At 42.7% G+C, this 14,927-nt stretch overlaps 1 protein-coding gene across 3 annotated transcripts in view; it reads right to left on the reverse strand.

Moving 5' to 3' along the window:
• Window positions 1–1,450: 1,450 nt before the first annotated feature.
• Window positions 1,451–14,927, reverse strand: part of LOC102397020 (antimicrobial peptide NK-lysin) — a 36,819-nt gene continuing 23,342 nt past the window's right edge. The window contains exons 1-5 of one of the 3 annotated variants that reach the window (XM_006045865.4): window positions 3,779–3,939; window positions 3,407–3,510; window positions 2,841–2,942; window positions 1,968–2,136; window positions 1,451–1,619 (exon numbers count right to left, since the gene is read on the reverse strand). In XM_006045865.4, coding sequence (XP_006045927.1) covers window positions 1,609–1,619; window positions 1,968–2,136; window positions 2,841–2,942; window positions 3,407–3,510; window positions 3,779–3,830 — 438 coding nt within the window. In that variant the 5' untranslated portion in view covers window positions 3,831–3,939 and the 3' untranslated portion in view covers window positions 1,451–1,608. Of the gene's footprint in view, window positions 1,623–1,967; window positions 2,137–2,840; window positions 2,943–3,406; window positions 3,511–3,778; window positions 3,940–14,927 lie in introns of those variants that run through there. The other 2 variants (XM_006045864.4, XM_044926005.2) reach the window with 2 other exon arrangements.

The raw sequence follows: 14,927 nt of genomic DNA on the forward strand, positions 1-14,927 counted from the left end.
TTAAACTCTAAATTGTTTGCACAGCAAGAGAAACCATAAAATGCAAAGATAACCTATGGAATGGGAGAAAATATTTGTAAATCAACCAACAACAAGAACTGAATTTCCAAGACATAAAAACAGTTTACACAGTTCAATAAAAAAAATTTTTAAAAACAACCAAAAATGAGCAGAAGACCTAAGTAGGCATTTCTCAAAAAAAGATAGACAGATGGCCAACAGAAACATGAAAAGAGGCTCAACATCACTAATTATTCAGTTCAGTTCAGTCACTCAGTCGTGTCTGCCGACTCTTTGCGACCCCGTGAATCGCAGCACGCCAGGCCTCCCTGTCCATCACCACCTCCCAGACTTCACTCAAACTCATGTCCATCAAGTTGGTGATGCCATCCAGCCATCTCATCCTCTGTCATCCCCTTCTCCTCCTGCCCCCAATCCCTCCCAGCATCAGAGTCTTTTCCAATGAGTCAACTCTTCGCATGAAGTGGCCAAAGTATTGGAGTTTCAGCTTTGGCATCAGTCCTTCCAATGAACACCCAGGACTGATCTCCTTCAGAATGGACTGGTTGGATCTCCTTGCAGTCCAAGGGACTCTCAAGAGTCTTCTCCAACACCACAGTTCAAAAGCATCAATTATTCAGCGCTCAGCTTTCTTCAGTAATTATTAGAGAAATGCAAATTAAAACTACATTCAGGTAGCTTTGATGATGGCCATCTGACCTCACTCTGGTCAGAATGGCCATCATCAAAAAGTCTACAAGTAATAAATCCTAGCAAGGGTATAGAGAAAAAGGAACCCTCCTGCACTGCCGGTGGGAATGTAAATTGGTACACCCACTGTGCTGAACAGTAAGGAGGTTACTTAAAAAACTAAAAATAGAGTAACCATATAATCCAGCAGCCCTGCTTCTGAGTATATACCCAGAAAAGACAAAAACTTTAATTTGAAGCTATAACATGTACCCCAAAGTTCAATAGCACTATTTATAATAGCCCTCGTCTTTATCTATTCATATATATATATATATATATACACACACACACACATATATAGGTTCCTCGGTAGTTTAATTGGTAAAGAATCCACCTGCAATGCAGGAAACGCAGATAATTCGGGTTCCATCCCTGGGTTGGGAAGATCCCCTGAAGGAGGGAATGACAAGCCACTCCAGCACTCTTGCCTGGAGAATCCCATGGATAGAGGAGCCTGGTGGGCTACAGTCCATAGGCTTGCAAAAAGTCGTACAAGTCTGAGCAACTGAGCAACAACAACAAAACCCTAACCCGAATGGTCTCCTCAGCTGGTCTGAGAGCTCCTGGGGGTATGTTTGTGATGTACCCCAGGTTCTTGGAGTGACAAGCAGTACAATAATTATTTCATGACCATATGTGTCAGATGAGCGTGCCCCTCGTCTGAAACCCAACAAAGGAAAAGAAGCTGAAGCAAAAGTCTTGCATGATATTTTATTCTGAGAGGGAAAGGCAGTGGAGGGAGTTTGGTGAGAGAAACTGGAGAGAAGACTCCTGGATTCAGGAAGGAAGGAGCCGGCCGAGGATGCTGGAGTTTCTGTGCTTTTACCCCAGGATGGGGTAAGAGGACCCAGGGAATCAAATGAAACCTACTGTGGAGAGAAGAGACAGGTTGATTAGGGCTCTGATTTCTCAGTCTCGGGCCATTTCCTTGGTGTCCACCTCATCTTATGTGATGGTCTCATTCAATCCTCATTTCAATCTCAGAAATAGAAATAATTATCGCCCTTTCGCAGGTAAGGAAACTGAAGCTCAAAGAGGTTAGGTTACTTGTCCAACGTCACACATTTGAGGAGAAATGGAGACCTGATTTTACTCCAGGATTGTTTGCAGGAGTGTGGGGAGGGGCAGGGGGAGGTTGCCTCAGGCTGTTAGGAGTTTCCCTTTCACAGGGAGGCTGTCAGGGAATGAGTCCCTGCTGTTGCCTATGCACATACCTGGCTTACTTTTGCACATCTTGATGTCCACACAGACAACCCGAGAGGTTTTTCCAGCTGTGATGTCCGCAGCGATGCGACGGAGAAATCTCTTCATGATTGACTTGCACAGACCTTTCAGCAGCCCCATCTTGCTGCACACCTTGGAGGCCGCCTCGATGACGGTATTCTGCAGCGGCCGCGCCGTGATGGGAAATGGGCCTCAGGTGAGCCCTGCCGGGCACTGTCTCTCTGCAGGCCCCGGCAGCCTTGGGCTCTCAGCGGGTCTGGCAGTGGGAGTGCTGGGTCCCGGGAGTTGGTGCCAGGTGGTAGTGGGAGCAGGGACTGGAGAGACAGGGTTCAGCCCCCCTCCCCATTCCCCAAGCCTGGCCAGCAGGAGCTCTGGAAAGGACAATTGACCCTGCCGAGTCTTAGCCTCTGTATACCCAGGCCCTGTCTTCTGGGTGGAGAGTGGTGCCCAGACCCACTTTAAAGGCTCTGTCTATATAGCTTCTGGGTCCAGGGCCAGACTGGGGGACTCCATCTGCTGGGGGGTGGGGGGTGGCAGGTTAAAGGGGGGATCCAAGCTTGGAGCTTTGGTCCATTGCTTTTGAAATATCTTCTTCTGACATCTCCCATGGAAGGGGATAAATCTGAGTACCCCAGGGTGAAGGTAGTGATGCTGAGCAGGTTGGGGGAGCCAAGGAGACGGAGGGAGGGAAAGTGAAACTATGGTTCTGGTGATGATGCCTCCACTTGTTAAGTATTCACTCAGAGCTAAGTACATCCCACTTTCCAGCTCATTTAAAAAGCCTAGGTAAGGATTCCCAGCCCTCCCCACTCCACTTGGGGGCACCTCTCCACCCGCCAAGTCCCACAAGCCTCCCGTCTCACCTCATCAGGCTGATCTCCCAACTTGTCCATCAGATGTTGTATTATCTTCTGACAACGATCACAGAGTAGGCTCAGCTCTTCTCCTTGGAGCAGCAGGTCACCCTATCAGGAAAGGAAGCCCATTAGGGCGTTCTCTCAGACACCCCAGTTTCATAAGGGCGCCATGAAGGGTCCCCTGGGGGCTTTCAAGCCAGTAGGATGACCCATGATCTGTCTGTCCATATGAGGACCTCAGCCAGAGCGCCTGCCCATCTCTCTGCCTGTCTTAGAGGGGCTGAGAGACCCCACGACCTGCCCCCACACCCACAGCAGCGGCCCCAGCCCAGCATCTGCCCCTCTGCTGTTCTACCGTCAGACAAGGAGGAGGCTCTTGGGGAGGGCCCAGCCACCAGTGTAGCCCCCACCCCAGTCAGGTACCAGCGTGAACAAAACCAGCATCTTCAGCTCCCAGCCCTGCCTCCCCACCCCCTGAGCAGTTCAGTCTCCAGGCCCTCGCCCCTGGCGCTGCCCAGGGAGGAGAGGAAGGAGAGCGATGGTGGGGGGGCAGCAGGAAGCCATCCGAGTACCTGGGGATGCTCCGGGTCCAGGCCCTGGCACAACTCATCTCCATCACACAGATGGGCCGTCGCCTGGTCGTGGCTCTCAGGAGTCAGACCAGAAAAGGCCAGCCCTGGAGAAGAAACAGCATGAGCAGCCCTCCACAGACAGAGGGAGAGAAGTCAGTGCTTCTGGCTGGGGAGAGCCCAGGAGGCAGCTGGCGCCCAGGACTGGGAGGCAGCCTTGTGAGGTGTCCCGAGTGCCTCCTGCCCTGCTCTGCCCTGGGGCTGCTCTGACCCACGCCAGGTGCCCTTGGAGCTCATGCTCGGGTCCATCAAATCTGAGAAAGCAGGGCTGGGAGGAGGAGCCATCGGGATCTACCCCAAGGGGAATGTCCTCACCTGGGGCGACCAGGAGCACCGAGGCGATGAGCAGGACAACCCAGGAGGTCATTTTGAGGCAGCTGCCCAGGCTCTCTCCACAGGCTTTTTTATAGAGGCTGGGAACCTGGCAGGGTCCTCTTCCTCTTTTTGGCCACCTCCCGTGTCTCTGAGTTTACCACAAACACAAGTACTGGTCTGTGGAGAAGTGGGAGGAGGAGTGTACCTCAGAGCTTCCACACACCCCTCTCCACCCACCCTGCCCAGCACTAGAACTTTCTGAGCTGAGCCGGGTGTTGATGGAGAGCATTGGCCGCCATGATGCCCACCCTGCCCTGACGTGGTAACGGGAAGAGAAGTCCCCACTACCGAGGGGTCGGGTAGGGCCCTTGGCCAGGTGAGCATCCGTGCCCCCTGCCTCATCTCTTCCTCCACCCCAGAGGTCTGGGCTGGTGTCGCCATGTCATCCTTCTCCTCATCTCTTGGGTCTCCTTCCAGCCATTTAAGCCAGTGTAGCACTACCTGATTCAGATGTAGAAAAAGGTGCCCTCAGGGTAGATCCTGAAGCTCCTCCTCCCAGCCCTGGATGCTCCAGCTTCATGGACCCTGATCATGAGCTCTATGGGCACCCTGGGTCCCCTAGACCCACACCAGCCTTCTCACCATCATCAAGGAGGCTGGGCCTTTCCCTCAGAGCTGGGTTCAGCCCAGCCTGGCAGTGACCTGGCCGATGGGCAGAGAGAGCCAGTGGGAAGGACAGGAGCCCCAGCCAGGGTCTGGTCCCAACTTCTGGGTGTCTGAATAGTCATCTGTGTCATAAAGGTCATTGGCCTTCATCTGTCAGAAAAATTGAATAGTAGATAAAAATAATTTCTCAGTATCCATATGTCCCAAATATTGCATGGGATATACTTACACTGGAAAGTATTTGTTGTTTACCTGAAATTCAAATTAAACTGAGCATTCCATAGTTTGTCTGGCCCCTTGAAACCTTTCTTGTTTATTACCCAAATCCCAGGGTAGCAGACACACTCACACTAACTCATGTCACACACTTACACACGGTTACATGAACTCAGGAACATACACTCTCCAAAGCACTGACAAATTCACACACACTCATAGCCGCTCACACTCCCAGATACCCACACACACATACTCACACATTAATTCACAACCACATACTTTCATATACTCATAAATTCACACATAAACACACCACCTTTATTCTTGCCCATTGTGGAAGTCAGTGAATGCCACTTAAGGAGCAAGGAATTGAAGCATTTTTAAGCACTTTGGCTCTCTTATTTTTATTGAAATAAATTTTAATTAGATAAGTAAGAAACAATAAATGAAACCACCTATAAGTTCACCAAATAGATTTACAGGAATATTGACGGATGACAAGTAGACTCATAGTGGTCATCATTTTTAAATTTATAGAAATATTGATTCTCTATGGTGTGTACCAGGAAATTACATAGTGTTGTTGGTCAATTATACTTTAAAAACAAACTCTTGGAAAAAAGAGATTGGGTTAATGGTTACCAGAGGCTGGGGTGGAAGGGTAAGGGGTAGGGTTGGATGAAGGTGGTGGTCAGAAGGTACAAACTTCCAGTTATAAGATAAGTAAATACTAGGGATATAATGTATAATATGATAAAGATAATGAACACTGCTGTACATTATAAATGAAAATTGTAAAGAAAGTAAATCCTAAGAGCTCTCACTACAAGGAAAACTTTTTGTCTATTTAATGTTGATTTCTATGAGATGATGGATATTCACTAAATCCACTGTGATCATCATTTCATGATGAATGTAAGTCAAATCATTATGTTGTACACCTTAAAATTATATAATGCTGCATGTCTGATATCGCAATACTTTGGAAATTAATTAATTATAAAAAATTTACATAAATATCCATTTATACCTTTCAGTGAATATATTTATAAATAAGTATATGTTTATATAAAGTTATATATCATAAAACATGTTTTGGAACAGCTTTTTAAATTTAACAAGATATCATGAACATCATCCCAGTCAATAAATTTAGATTTCCGTCATCATTTCGATTGGTTTCCTCATATTCTATTTTAGGGGTGAACTCTAACTGGAGTCCTCAATTCTGGGACTCATGAGGCTTCTACTTGCAGAGCAGAGGTCGGGAGAGCCCACCAACAGCGTGTGCAGTAGTCTGGGGGCGTGACACGAATGCCTTCTTCAGACTGGTTGCCTCATAATCCCAAGATGACTACTGTAGGCCCTCCAGGCCCTAGGGCCCCGCCCCAGGTGGAAAACTTGGAAGAGTAAAGCAGGAAAGGGAGGTACTTATATATATTTTTAAAAAGCACATATTTCCCAGAGACCTTCAGCTTGTCTCATCGGTACATCCCAGGGGGTACTCGCAGCTGTGAAGGGCTATACAGAAGGAAGCCTTTGGCTGGACTTTGAACAAAACTGAGATTCTGCCAGGAAGGACAGATGAGAAGTCAGGGGGATCAGGTAGGCAACAGCAGTATCAGCTACAGAAGAACTTCTTGCTAAACAGTGTTTTGAAGGAAAATTGATGGGATTTTGAAACTAATCAGATACAAGAGACAGAGGAGACAGGAGGCAAAAGTTTGATAGTATTTGAAGGCTGAGGGGCCAGTGGTGAAGCGGGAAAATTAGGAAATGGAGCTTGTGTGTGAAAGCTGAACTTGAGGTGTTGCATTTGTGTGGTCTGCTTGAGGGCAGGGCTGCCTCTGCTGTCACATCCGCCCTTGATTACTAGAACTGTCCTGAGACCAGATAGTCAGCTAAGGGTTCGCCTCCTATAAGGAAACCCGGACTCAGAGAGGTCCAGTGAATGCTCCAAGGACACACAGCTCAAACCACATATGTCTGGGGATTTGAACTCAGACTCCGAAATCCAAGTTCGTCCCCACTCCACATTGGCCCTATCTCTAGGTTTCTAGGCCAAAGTTGCTTGCCATCTGGCCACCAGGTCAGGCGCTGTCCCCGCTCCCCTCCACAAGCCTCCTCTTTCCTAACCACATGAAGATACCATGGGGTACATGTGGAGACCACATTAGTGAAGCGGAAAAAGCCCAAGAAGATGACTCATGTCTTTCTTTACCGTATTCAGTAAATACACATATCAGTAAATACACACATATACAAATATCTTTGGGGAAATCAGTAAGATCAGATATTCCAGCAAGCCCTTTTCTGGGGTGCTAAGGGGTATGGACAAAGAGCCCTGGGGTCCCACGTGACAAGAACCTAGCACAAGTCCACAAGTCCTATCCGTTTGCGGTCGTGGGGTTCCATGGGCCGGCCCATTGCAAGTCAGTCTTCGAGAAATCTTTGCTTTCCCCAGCGTCATGAAGATATCCTCTTGTTTCTTCTAGCCGTTTTATAGTTTTCTACATGTAGGTCTGCGATTCACCTCAAATAAGCTGGGTTGAAATTCTGTTGCTTTAGATCAATTTGTTGAAAAGATTTTCATTTTCCCATTGAATTGCTTTAACATCTGGGTCAGAAATCAAATACTGTATAAATGTGGGTCTGTTCGTAGGTTCTTCATCACAGCAAGTACTGCATTAATAATAATAGCAAAACACTCTGATTCTTTTAAACGGGCACAATATTTGAACAGTCACTTCATAAAGGAAGAATAGCCAATGAATGTTTGAAAAAGTGTTAAATACAGTAACTCATGAGGGAATTCTATGTTAAAACTACCATGAAATGATGGCATCAAAATGACTACAATTAAAACAAGATCTCGTTTACGTGTGTTATCTGAAAATGAAACAAACAAAAGAAAACAAAAAAACAGAACTCGTAGAAACAGAGCCCTTTTCTGGGCGTGGGGCCCGATGTGGGAAGAGGGCAAAATAGGTGAAGGTGGTAAAAAAGCACAAGCTTCCAGTTATAGAGCAAGTCCTGGATGTGTAACATATAGCACAGTGACTATAGTTAATAATACTATATGTATATTTGAAAGCTGCTGAGAGAAATCTTAAAAGTTCCCATCACAAGAAAAAAAATCATAACGTGGTGATGAATGACAACTAGACTTCTGGTCATAGTCTTTTTGCAATCTATATTGTATCAAAGCATTATGTTGTAAACATGAAACATATCATATGTCATATGTCAATTACATCTCAAATTTTTTAAATGAATAATAATATCTATTGTGCAAGGATGTACTGAGATATTAAAAATCATATTAAATATTTGTCATATGTCGGGGAGAAAAGACAAACAATACTAAGTGTTAATAAGGATGTGGAGCAATGGGTACTTCAAAAGTTGTTGGTGAGAATATAAAATGAACATTTTAAACGTAGATTGACATTGTTTCACAGAGTTAAGTATACACATGCCATATAACCTCTACATGTCTACCCACACTAATGAAAACATACGCACATACAAAGACTATTACAAAAATGTTCACAGAAACATGACCCAGCACCTACACTCCTAGATATATACTCCAAAAAACTGAAAACCGAGATTCAAAGGGACGCTTGTTCATCAATGTTCATAACATTATTCAAAATAACCAAAAGTGGGAATGACCCAAGTGTCCATTGATAGATGAATGGATCAACAAAATATGGTATATACATACAATGGAATATTATTCAACCATGAGAAGGAATAAAGTTCTGATACAGGTAACAACATGGATGAACCTTGAAAGAATTAGGCTAAGTGAAGTAAGCCAGATACAAAATAATACATATGATACGACTTCCATGAAATATCTGTAAAAGGCAAATTCATAGGGATAGAAAATAGATCAAGGATTACCAGAGACTGAGGGGAGGGGAAAAGAGGGAATTATTGCTATTGGTTACTGAGTTTCTATTTAAGGTCATAAAAATAAATTTTGGAAATAGTGCAGAATATTTAATCAGTGCCACTGAATTGTACATTTTGAAATGGCTACAATGGCAAGTTTGTGTTGTATGTATTTTACCACAACAATAACAAAAAAAAAAGAGAGAGAGAGAGAGATAATGCTCTTAGAAACTTTCCCACAAAAGCCAAACATTAGAAATAACCCAAATGCCCACCAACAGGTAAATGGATAAATACAGTTTAGCCATACAATGCAATACTACTTGGTGATAAAAAAGAAATAAAATACTAATACATGCAACAAAATAGATGAATGCCAAACACTGAGCAAAAAGATACCAAACACAAAAAAACCACACTCTGCATGATCCCATTGATATGAAATTCTAGAACAGGCAAAATTCACATCTGGTGAAAAACAGCAGAAAAATGATAGGAGGGGAGAAGAGGATGTGTGAGTTTTGGGGAAAGTACACAAAGGGCCTCTTTCAGGTGATGAAAATGTTCTCCATCCTGACTGGGGTGTGAATCTCATGGGTACATGCATCTATCAAATCTCATCACTCTCTACACTTAAGATTTATGCATTTCACTATATGTAATCACGTCCCAACAAAACGAGTATCCAAAAATGCTTAAGTTACAATCTCATGGTTCCTAATGAACATGAGGGATTCCCTGGTGACTCAGTGGTAAAGAATTGGCCTGCCAGTGCAGGAGATACAGGTTCAACTCCTGGTTCGGGAAGATCCCCTGGAGAGGAAAATGGCAACCCACTCCTATATTCTTGCCTGGGAAATCCCACAGACAGAGGAAACTGGTGGGCTACAGTCCATGGGGTCTCAAAAGTTTGGACATGACTTAGCAACTAAACAACAGCAACAATGAACATTATCAAATACTTTCCAAAAGTATTATATCAGTTTACACTGCCATTACCTACAAGTTTGCTGTACTTTCACCAGCGTTAGATATTATCAGTCTTTCATCTGCAAATGTAATGAGTAGAAATAGTAAGTACTTTTAATCTCCACTTATGACCACAAATTGTTTAATATTTTCCCAAATATTTATTTACTGTCAAATGCATTTGGGGAGGAGGACTTTCCTAGTGGTCCGGTGGTTAAGAATCTACCTCACAATGCAAGGAATCTGTGTTCGATCCCTGGTCAGGGAACTGGGATTGCACAAGCCACTGAGCAGCTAAGCCCTCCCAAACACAACTAGAGAGCCCCTGCATAACAACAAAAGATCTCACATGATGCAATGAAATTCCTGCAACTGAGATCAGAGGCAGCCAAATAAATACATATCTACATATATTTTTTAAACTTCTTATTTGGGGGAATTATCTTTCTTATTTTGATTTTTGTCCCTTGCCCATTATCTATTAGACGCGACTATTTTTTTTTAATTTCTAAGGATTCTTTATGTCATAAGTATATGAATGGTATGATTAAACTACTCCACTTGGGGGAGGAGAGGGGATTAAAAAAAGCAAGAGTAAACATTAAAAAAAAATAAAAAATAAAACAAAATACTCCGAATGCTTTGTCACTTCATAGCTTACCTTTAAATGCTGGTGACGTTTTTCTTTTGTTTAGAAAGGTTTCATTTTCTATAGTCAAACACATCTTTTCTTTATGACATGTTTTTTCAGTTTAGAAAGTTGTCATGTCATTACTGCCTTTTATCTAAAAAATTTTTTTTTCAAATTTTTGCTGTTACCTAGTTTTTTAATGTGGTATTTTAATTCTCTGGAACTTTATTTTAGTAAGATATGCGCAAATCAAATTTTATTCTTTACAAAATGATATGTTCAGTTAATTTAAATTGTTGATGGTATATTTTCCCTGGTTTCCCTGATTTTCTGCCGATTTGAATTTATTCTTTTATCATATATCAAGTTACCTTTAATAAAATCAAATTCTGAGCTATTTCTTCTGTCCCACTGGTCTGAATATCTAGTGTTCTATTTAACACCACATGGTTTAACTACTGCAACTTTCTTTTCATATTTTTTTTGATAGTACTTTACTTTAAAAGTATACTTCAAAAAACAAGAAAAAGTATCTTTAAAATATTTTATATGCTTTAATACTTTATTTTCCAAAAGTATGTGTAAAGTATATTTTGCATGTGTGTGTGTGTGTGCATAGTGGCGTTCAACTCTTAGCGACCCCATGGCCTGTAGCCCGCCAGGCTCCTCTCTCCATGGAATTTCCCAGCCAAGAATACTGGAGTGGGTTGCCATTTCCTACCCCAAGGGATCTTCCTGACCCAGGGGTCAAAGCCGAGTCTCTTGCATCTCCTGCACTGGCAGGCGGATTCTTTGCCACCGTGTTAATACTAAATACTGCTGCTGCTGCTAAGTCGCTTCAGTCGTGTCCGACTCTGCGCAACCCCATAGACAGCAGCCCACCAGGTCCCCCTGTCCCTGGGATTCTCCAGGCAAGAAGACTGGAGTGGGTTGCCATTTCCTTCTCCAATGCAGGAAAGTGAAAAGTGAAAGTGAAGTCGCTCATTCACGTCCGACTCCTAGCGACCCCATGGACTGCATGCAGCCCACCAGGCCCCTCCATCCATGGGATTTTCCAGGCAAGAGTACTGGAGTGGGTTGCCATTGCCTTCTCCGACTAAATACTAAAGATAACAATTTAGAAATTTTTTTACTAATAAACTATCACAATGACATTCTCATACCAAATTTTGTTAAAACTAAAAATTAATATGGAAAAAATTCATCTCTTTGCAGTCACTTTTCCAGCCATGAGCCTACTATGACTTTCCGTTTTTCTGTCTTCCTTTACACCTCTCAAAAAAGTTTTAGGAATAACTCAGACTCAGGGACACTGAGCTCCATCGAGTGGCCGGAGATGGTGACTGCAAAGCACGACCCCCACCCCCCGCAGCCCCAGGAGGGACCCACCGCCCTCCGAGGAAGGTGCAGCTTAGAGGCACTGCGCTCGCACAGTCCCACACTTGGCACATGACTCTGAGCTTACTCACGGGGCATTTTCGTATAACGAAATGAAATGGTAGAAAAGAGAGAGATCATTAGAGGCAGTAAAGCTGAAATAAATGGAAAGATCATCAGCCCACTGGAGAAAGTGGGTGGTGAAAAACAGAGTGAAGCAAGGTTTTGTATTTCACCAGGCCACCTGAAATTTAACCAACAAGTGACTGCTCTACAAAACAAAAACAAAGAAACAAAAAACCTGCTCTTTCTTTAGAGAGCTGCTCTATTCAGTTCCAATTCCATGAAATAAATCAGCCCCTTGAGGTTAACTGTCTGCTTTTCTTGATTATACTTGGAAAAATATTAAATAGCCTCACACTTGGAATAAGAAGGGAAAAAATACCCACCAAAATTGTATGGGGTATTTTGCTTTCCACTGGTCTTCATGGATCTTTCTCTTCCGTAAACATTTCTGTTGTATCATATTTCAGGAATTTAGTACTTTAAGGCATTAGATTTACTGAGTACTATGTCTGCCTATTTATCCAAATTATTTCCTTGACTTGCAGCTTTTTGCAGCCACGAGTTCTCCAGTTTTCTTTTTTTTAATTTATTTATTTATTTACTCATGAATTATTTACTTGGCTGTGGCAGATCTTCGCGGCAGCATGTGAACTCTGAGTTGTGGCATGCAGAATCTTCAGCTGCAGCAAGTGGGATCTAGTTCCCTGACTAGGGATTGAACCCCAGCCCCCAGCATTGGGAGAATGGGGTCTTAGCCACTGGACCATCATGGAAGTCTCTCCAATTTTCCTGATAGCATGTATAGATTATTACCCGAATTTCTCTAAAGTCATCAAGTTTCTGTTTATGTCAACACTTCGTTTTATTTTAATCTACAGTATTTAATTTGAATTTCAGTCCTTGCTTATGTTTTGAGAGCTCCAACTATCTACTAGAACCTGAAGACACAGTGTGTTTAGTCTTATCAATGTTCTTTTGATTTCAGCATTTAGGGCTACTGCCTGTCATTTTCCATAGTGACAATTTTATTTATGACATAACCTCTGGTCAGAAGTCATGATCCTTTTATAGGCTATTTAGGGTAACTTCCTGTATGCATGAGACTATCTTCTCTTCCCTTTTTATCCCATTCCAATTATAATGAGAGCTCTAAAAAATACTCTTGTCCAAGCTCATTATCTGTTTTCTTGGTACCTGGTAAGCATCAGTGCTACTTCAAGTAGTCATCCTTTCACTGAAAGTACAGTCCCTAGCATATTTGAAGAGGATCATTCTTTGGTTCTACTTTGTCAATAGTTTTCTTACAGCTACAGTGGATTGGTTTAATTGTCACAAGCTTAACTTAAGAGACATTATTTGGGGCTTCCCTGGTGGTCTATGCTATGCTATGCTAAGTCACTTCAGTCGTGTCCGACTCTTAGCGACCCCATGGACTGCAGCCTACCAGGCTCCTCCATCCATGGGATTTTCCAGACAAGAGTACTGGAGTGGGGTGCCATTGCCTTCTCCGCCCTGGTGGTCTAGTGGTTAAAAATTGGCCTTCCAATGCAGGGGGTGTGGGTTCAATCCCTGGTGACAGAATTGAGATCCCACATGAGGGTCAGCTAAGCCCCGAGCCGCAGCTACTGAGCCTGAGCACTCTAGAACCTGTGCTCCACAGTAAGAGAAGCCTGAGCAACACACTTAGACAAAAAAAAAGACTGCACACCACAACAAAGACCCTGCACAGCCAAAAAACCCAGCACAGCCAAAAAAAAGAAACATCACATGACTTGTGGTTCCTTTTGTCAACTAGAAATGCAGCTTTGTCCACTTATAATTCATAATCTTGAGCAAATTGAAAATAATCAATAATATATCAGAGAAATGCAAATCAAAACCACAATGAGGTACCAACTCACACCAATCAGAATGGCTGCTATCAAAAAGTCTACAAATAATAAATGCTAGAGAGGGTGCAGAGAAAAGGGAACTCTTACACTGTTGGTGGGTTGCAAACTAGTACAGCCACTGTGGAGAACAGTATGGAGATTCCTTAAAAAACTGGAAATAGAACTGCCATATGACCCAGCAATCCCACTACTGGGCATACATAACGAGGAAACCAGAATTGAAAGAGACACGTGTACCCCAATGTTCATCGCAGCACTGTTTACAATAGCCAGGACATGGAAGAAACCTAGATGTCCATCGGCAGATGAATGGATAAGAAAGCTGTGGTACATACACACAATGGAGTATTACTCAGCCATTAAAAAGAATGCATTTGAATCAGTTCTAATGAGGTGGATGAAACTGGAGCCTATTATACAGAGTGAAGTAAGTCAGAAAGAAAAACACCAATACAGTATATTAACACACATATATGGAATTTAGAAAGATGGTAACGATGACTCTACTTGCAAGACAGCAAAAGAGACACAGATGTAAAGAACAGACTTTTGGACTCTGGGGGAGAAGGCGAGGGTGGGATGATTTGTGAGAATAGCATTGAAACATGTATATTACCATATGTGAAAGAGATCGCCAGTCCAGGTTCAGTGCATGAGACAGGGTGGTCAGGGCCGGTGCACTGGGACGACCCTGAGGGATGGGATGGGGAGGGAGGTGGGAGGGGGGTTCAGGATGGGGGAGACATGTACACTCATGGCTGATTCATGTCAATGTATGGCAAAAACCACTACAATATTATAAAGTAATTAGCCTCCAATTAAAATAAATTAATTAATTTAAAAAATAATAATTTTTTATATTTTAAGAACTGAGTTTTAACATTAAAACTAATCAAAACGTATAACAACAGTAAGAATCATAATTATTAAATAAGTTAGAATGATGACTCAGCACATACAAAAATGAACTGAACTGTAGTTTTTCCCCCATCAACTTTCATACCTTTTCATAATGCATCTTTTGGGGCCATGATACTATTTATTAAATAATGCTTTCCTTTAAAAACAAAATAATTCCAACAAAATAATTCAGGAACAGATATAATGTACAGATATAATGTAATATATAGGAATTGTTCATTACAAATGCTAATTTGATGTTAACACCAAAGTAAAATGAGTTAACTTCTGTTAACTTTTAACTTTGCTGAAGTTAAATGAGTTGATTTCTGGCTATACTGATGTTTGTACTACCCAAAAACTTGGATGCAAACTCTTCTGTAAATATGAGATTTGTGCAAACTTTGGAAATGAGCCTTTAAAACATTTTAATCAAAATTTTTATCTTGGATCTACTGTATAGCACAAGGAAGTATATTCACTCTCTTATAATAACTTATTATAGAAAAGAATCTGAAAAAGAATA

Source organism: Bubalus bubalis, chromosome 12 (genome assembly GCF_019923935.1).
Source record: "Bubalus bubalis isolate 160015118507 breed Murrah chromosome 12, NDDB_SH_1, whole genome shotgun sequence".
Taxonomy (NCBI): domain Eukaryota; kingdom Metazoa; phylum Chordata; class Mammalia; order Artiodactyla; family Bovidae; genus Bubalus; species Bubalus bubalis.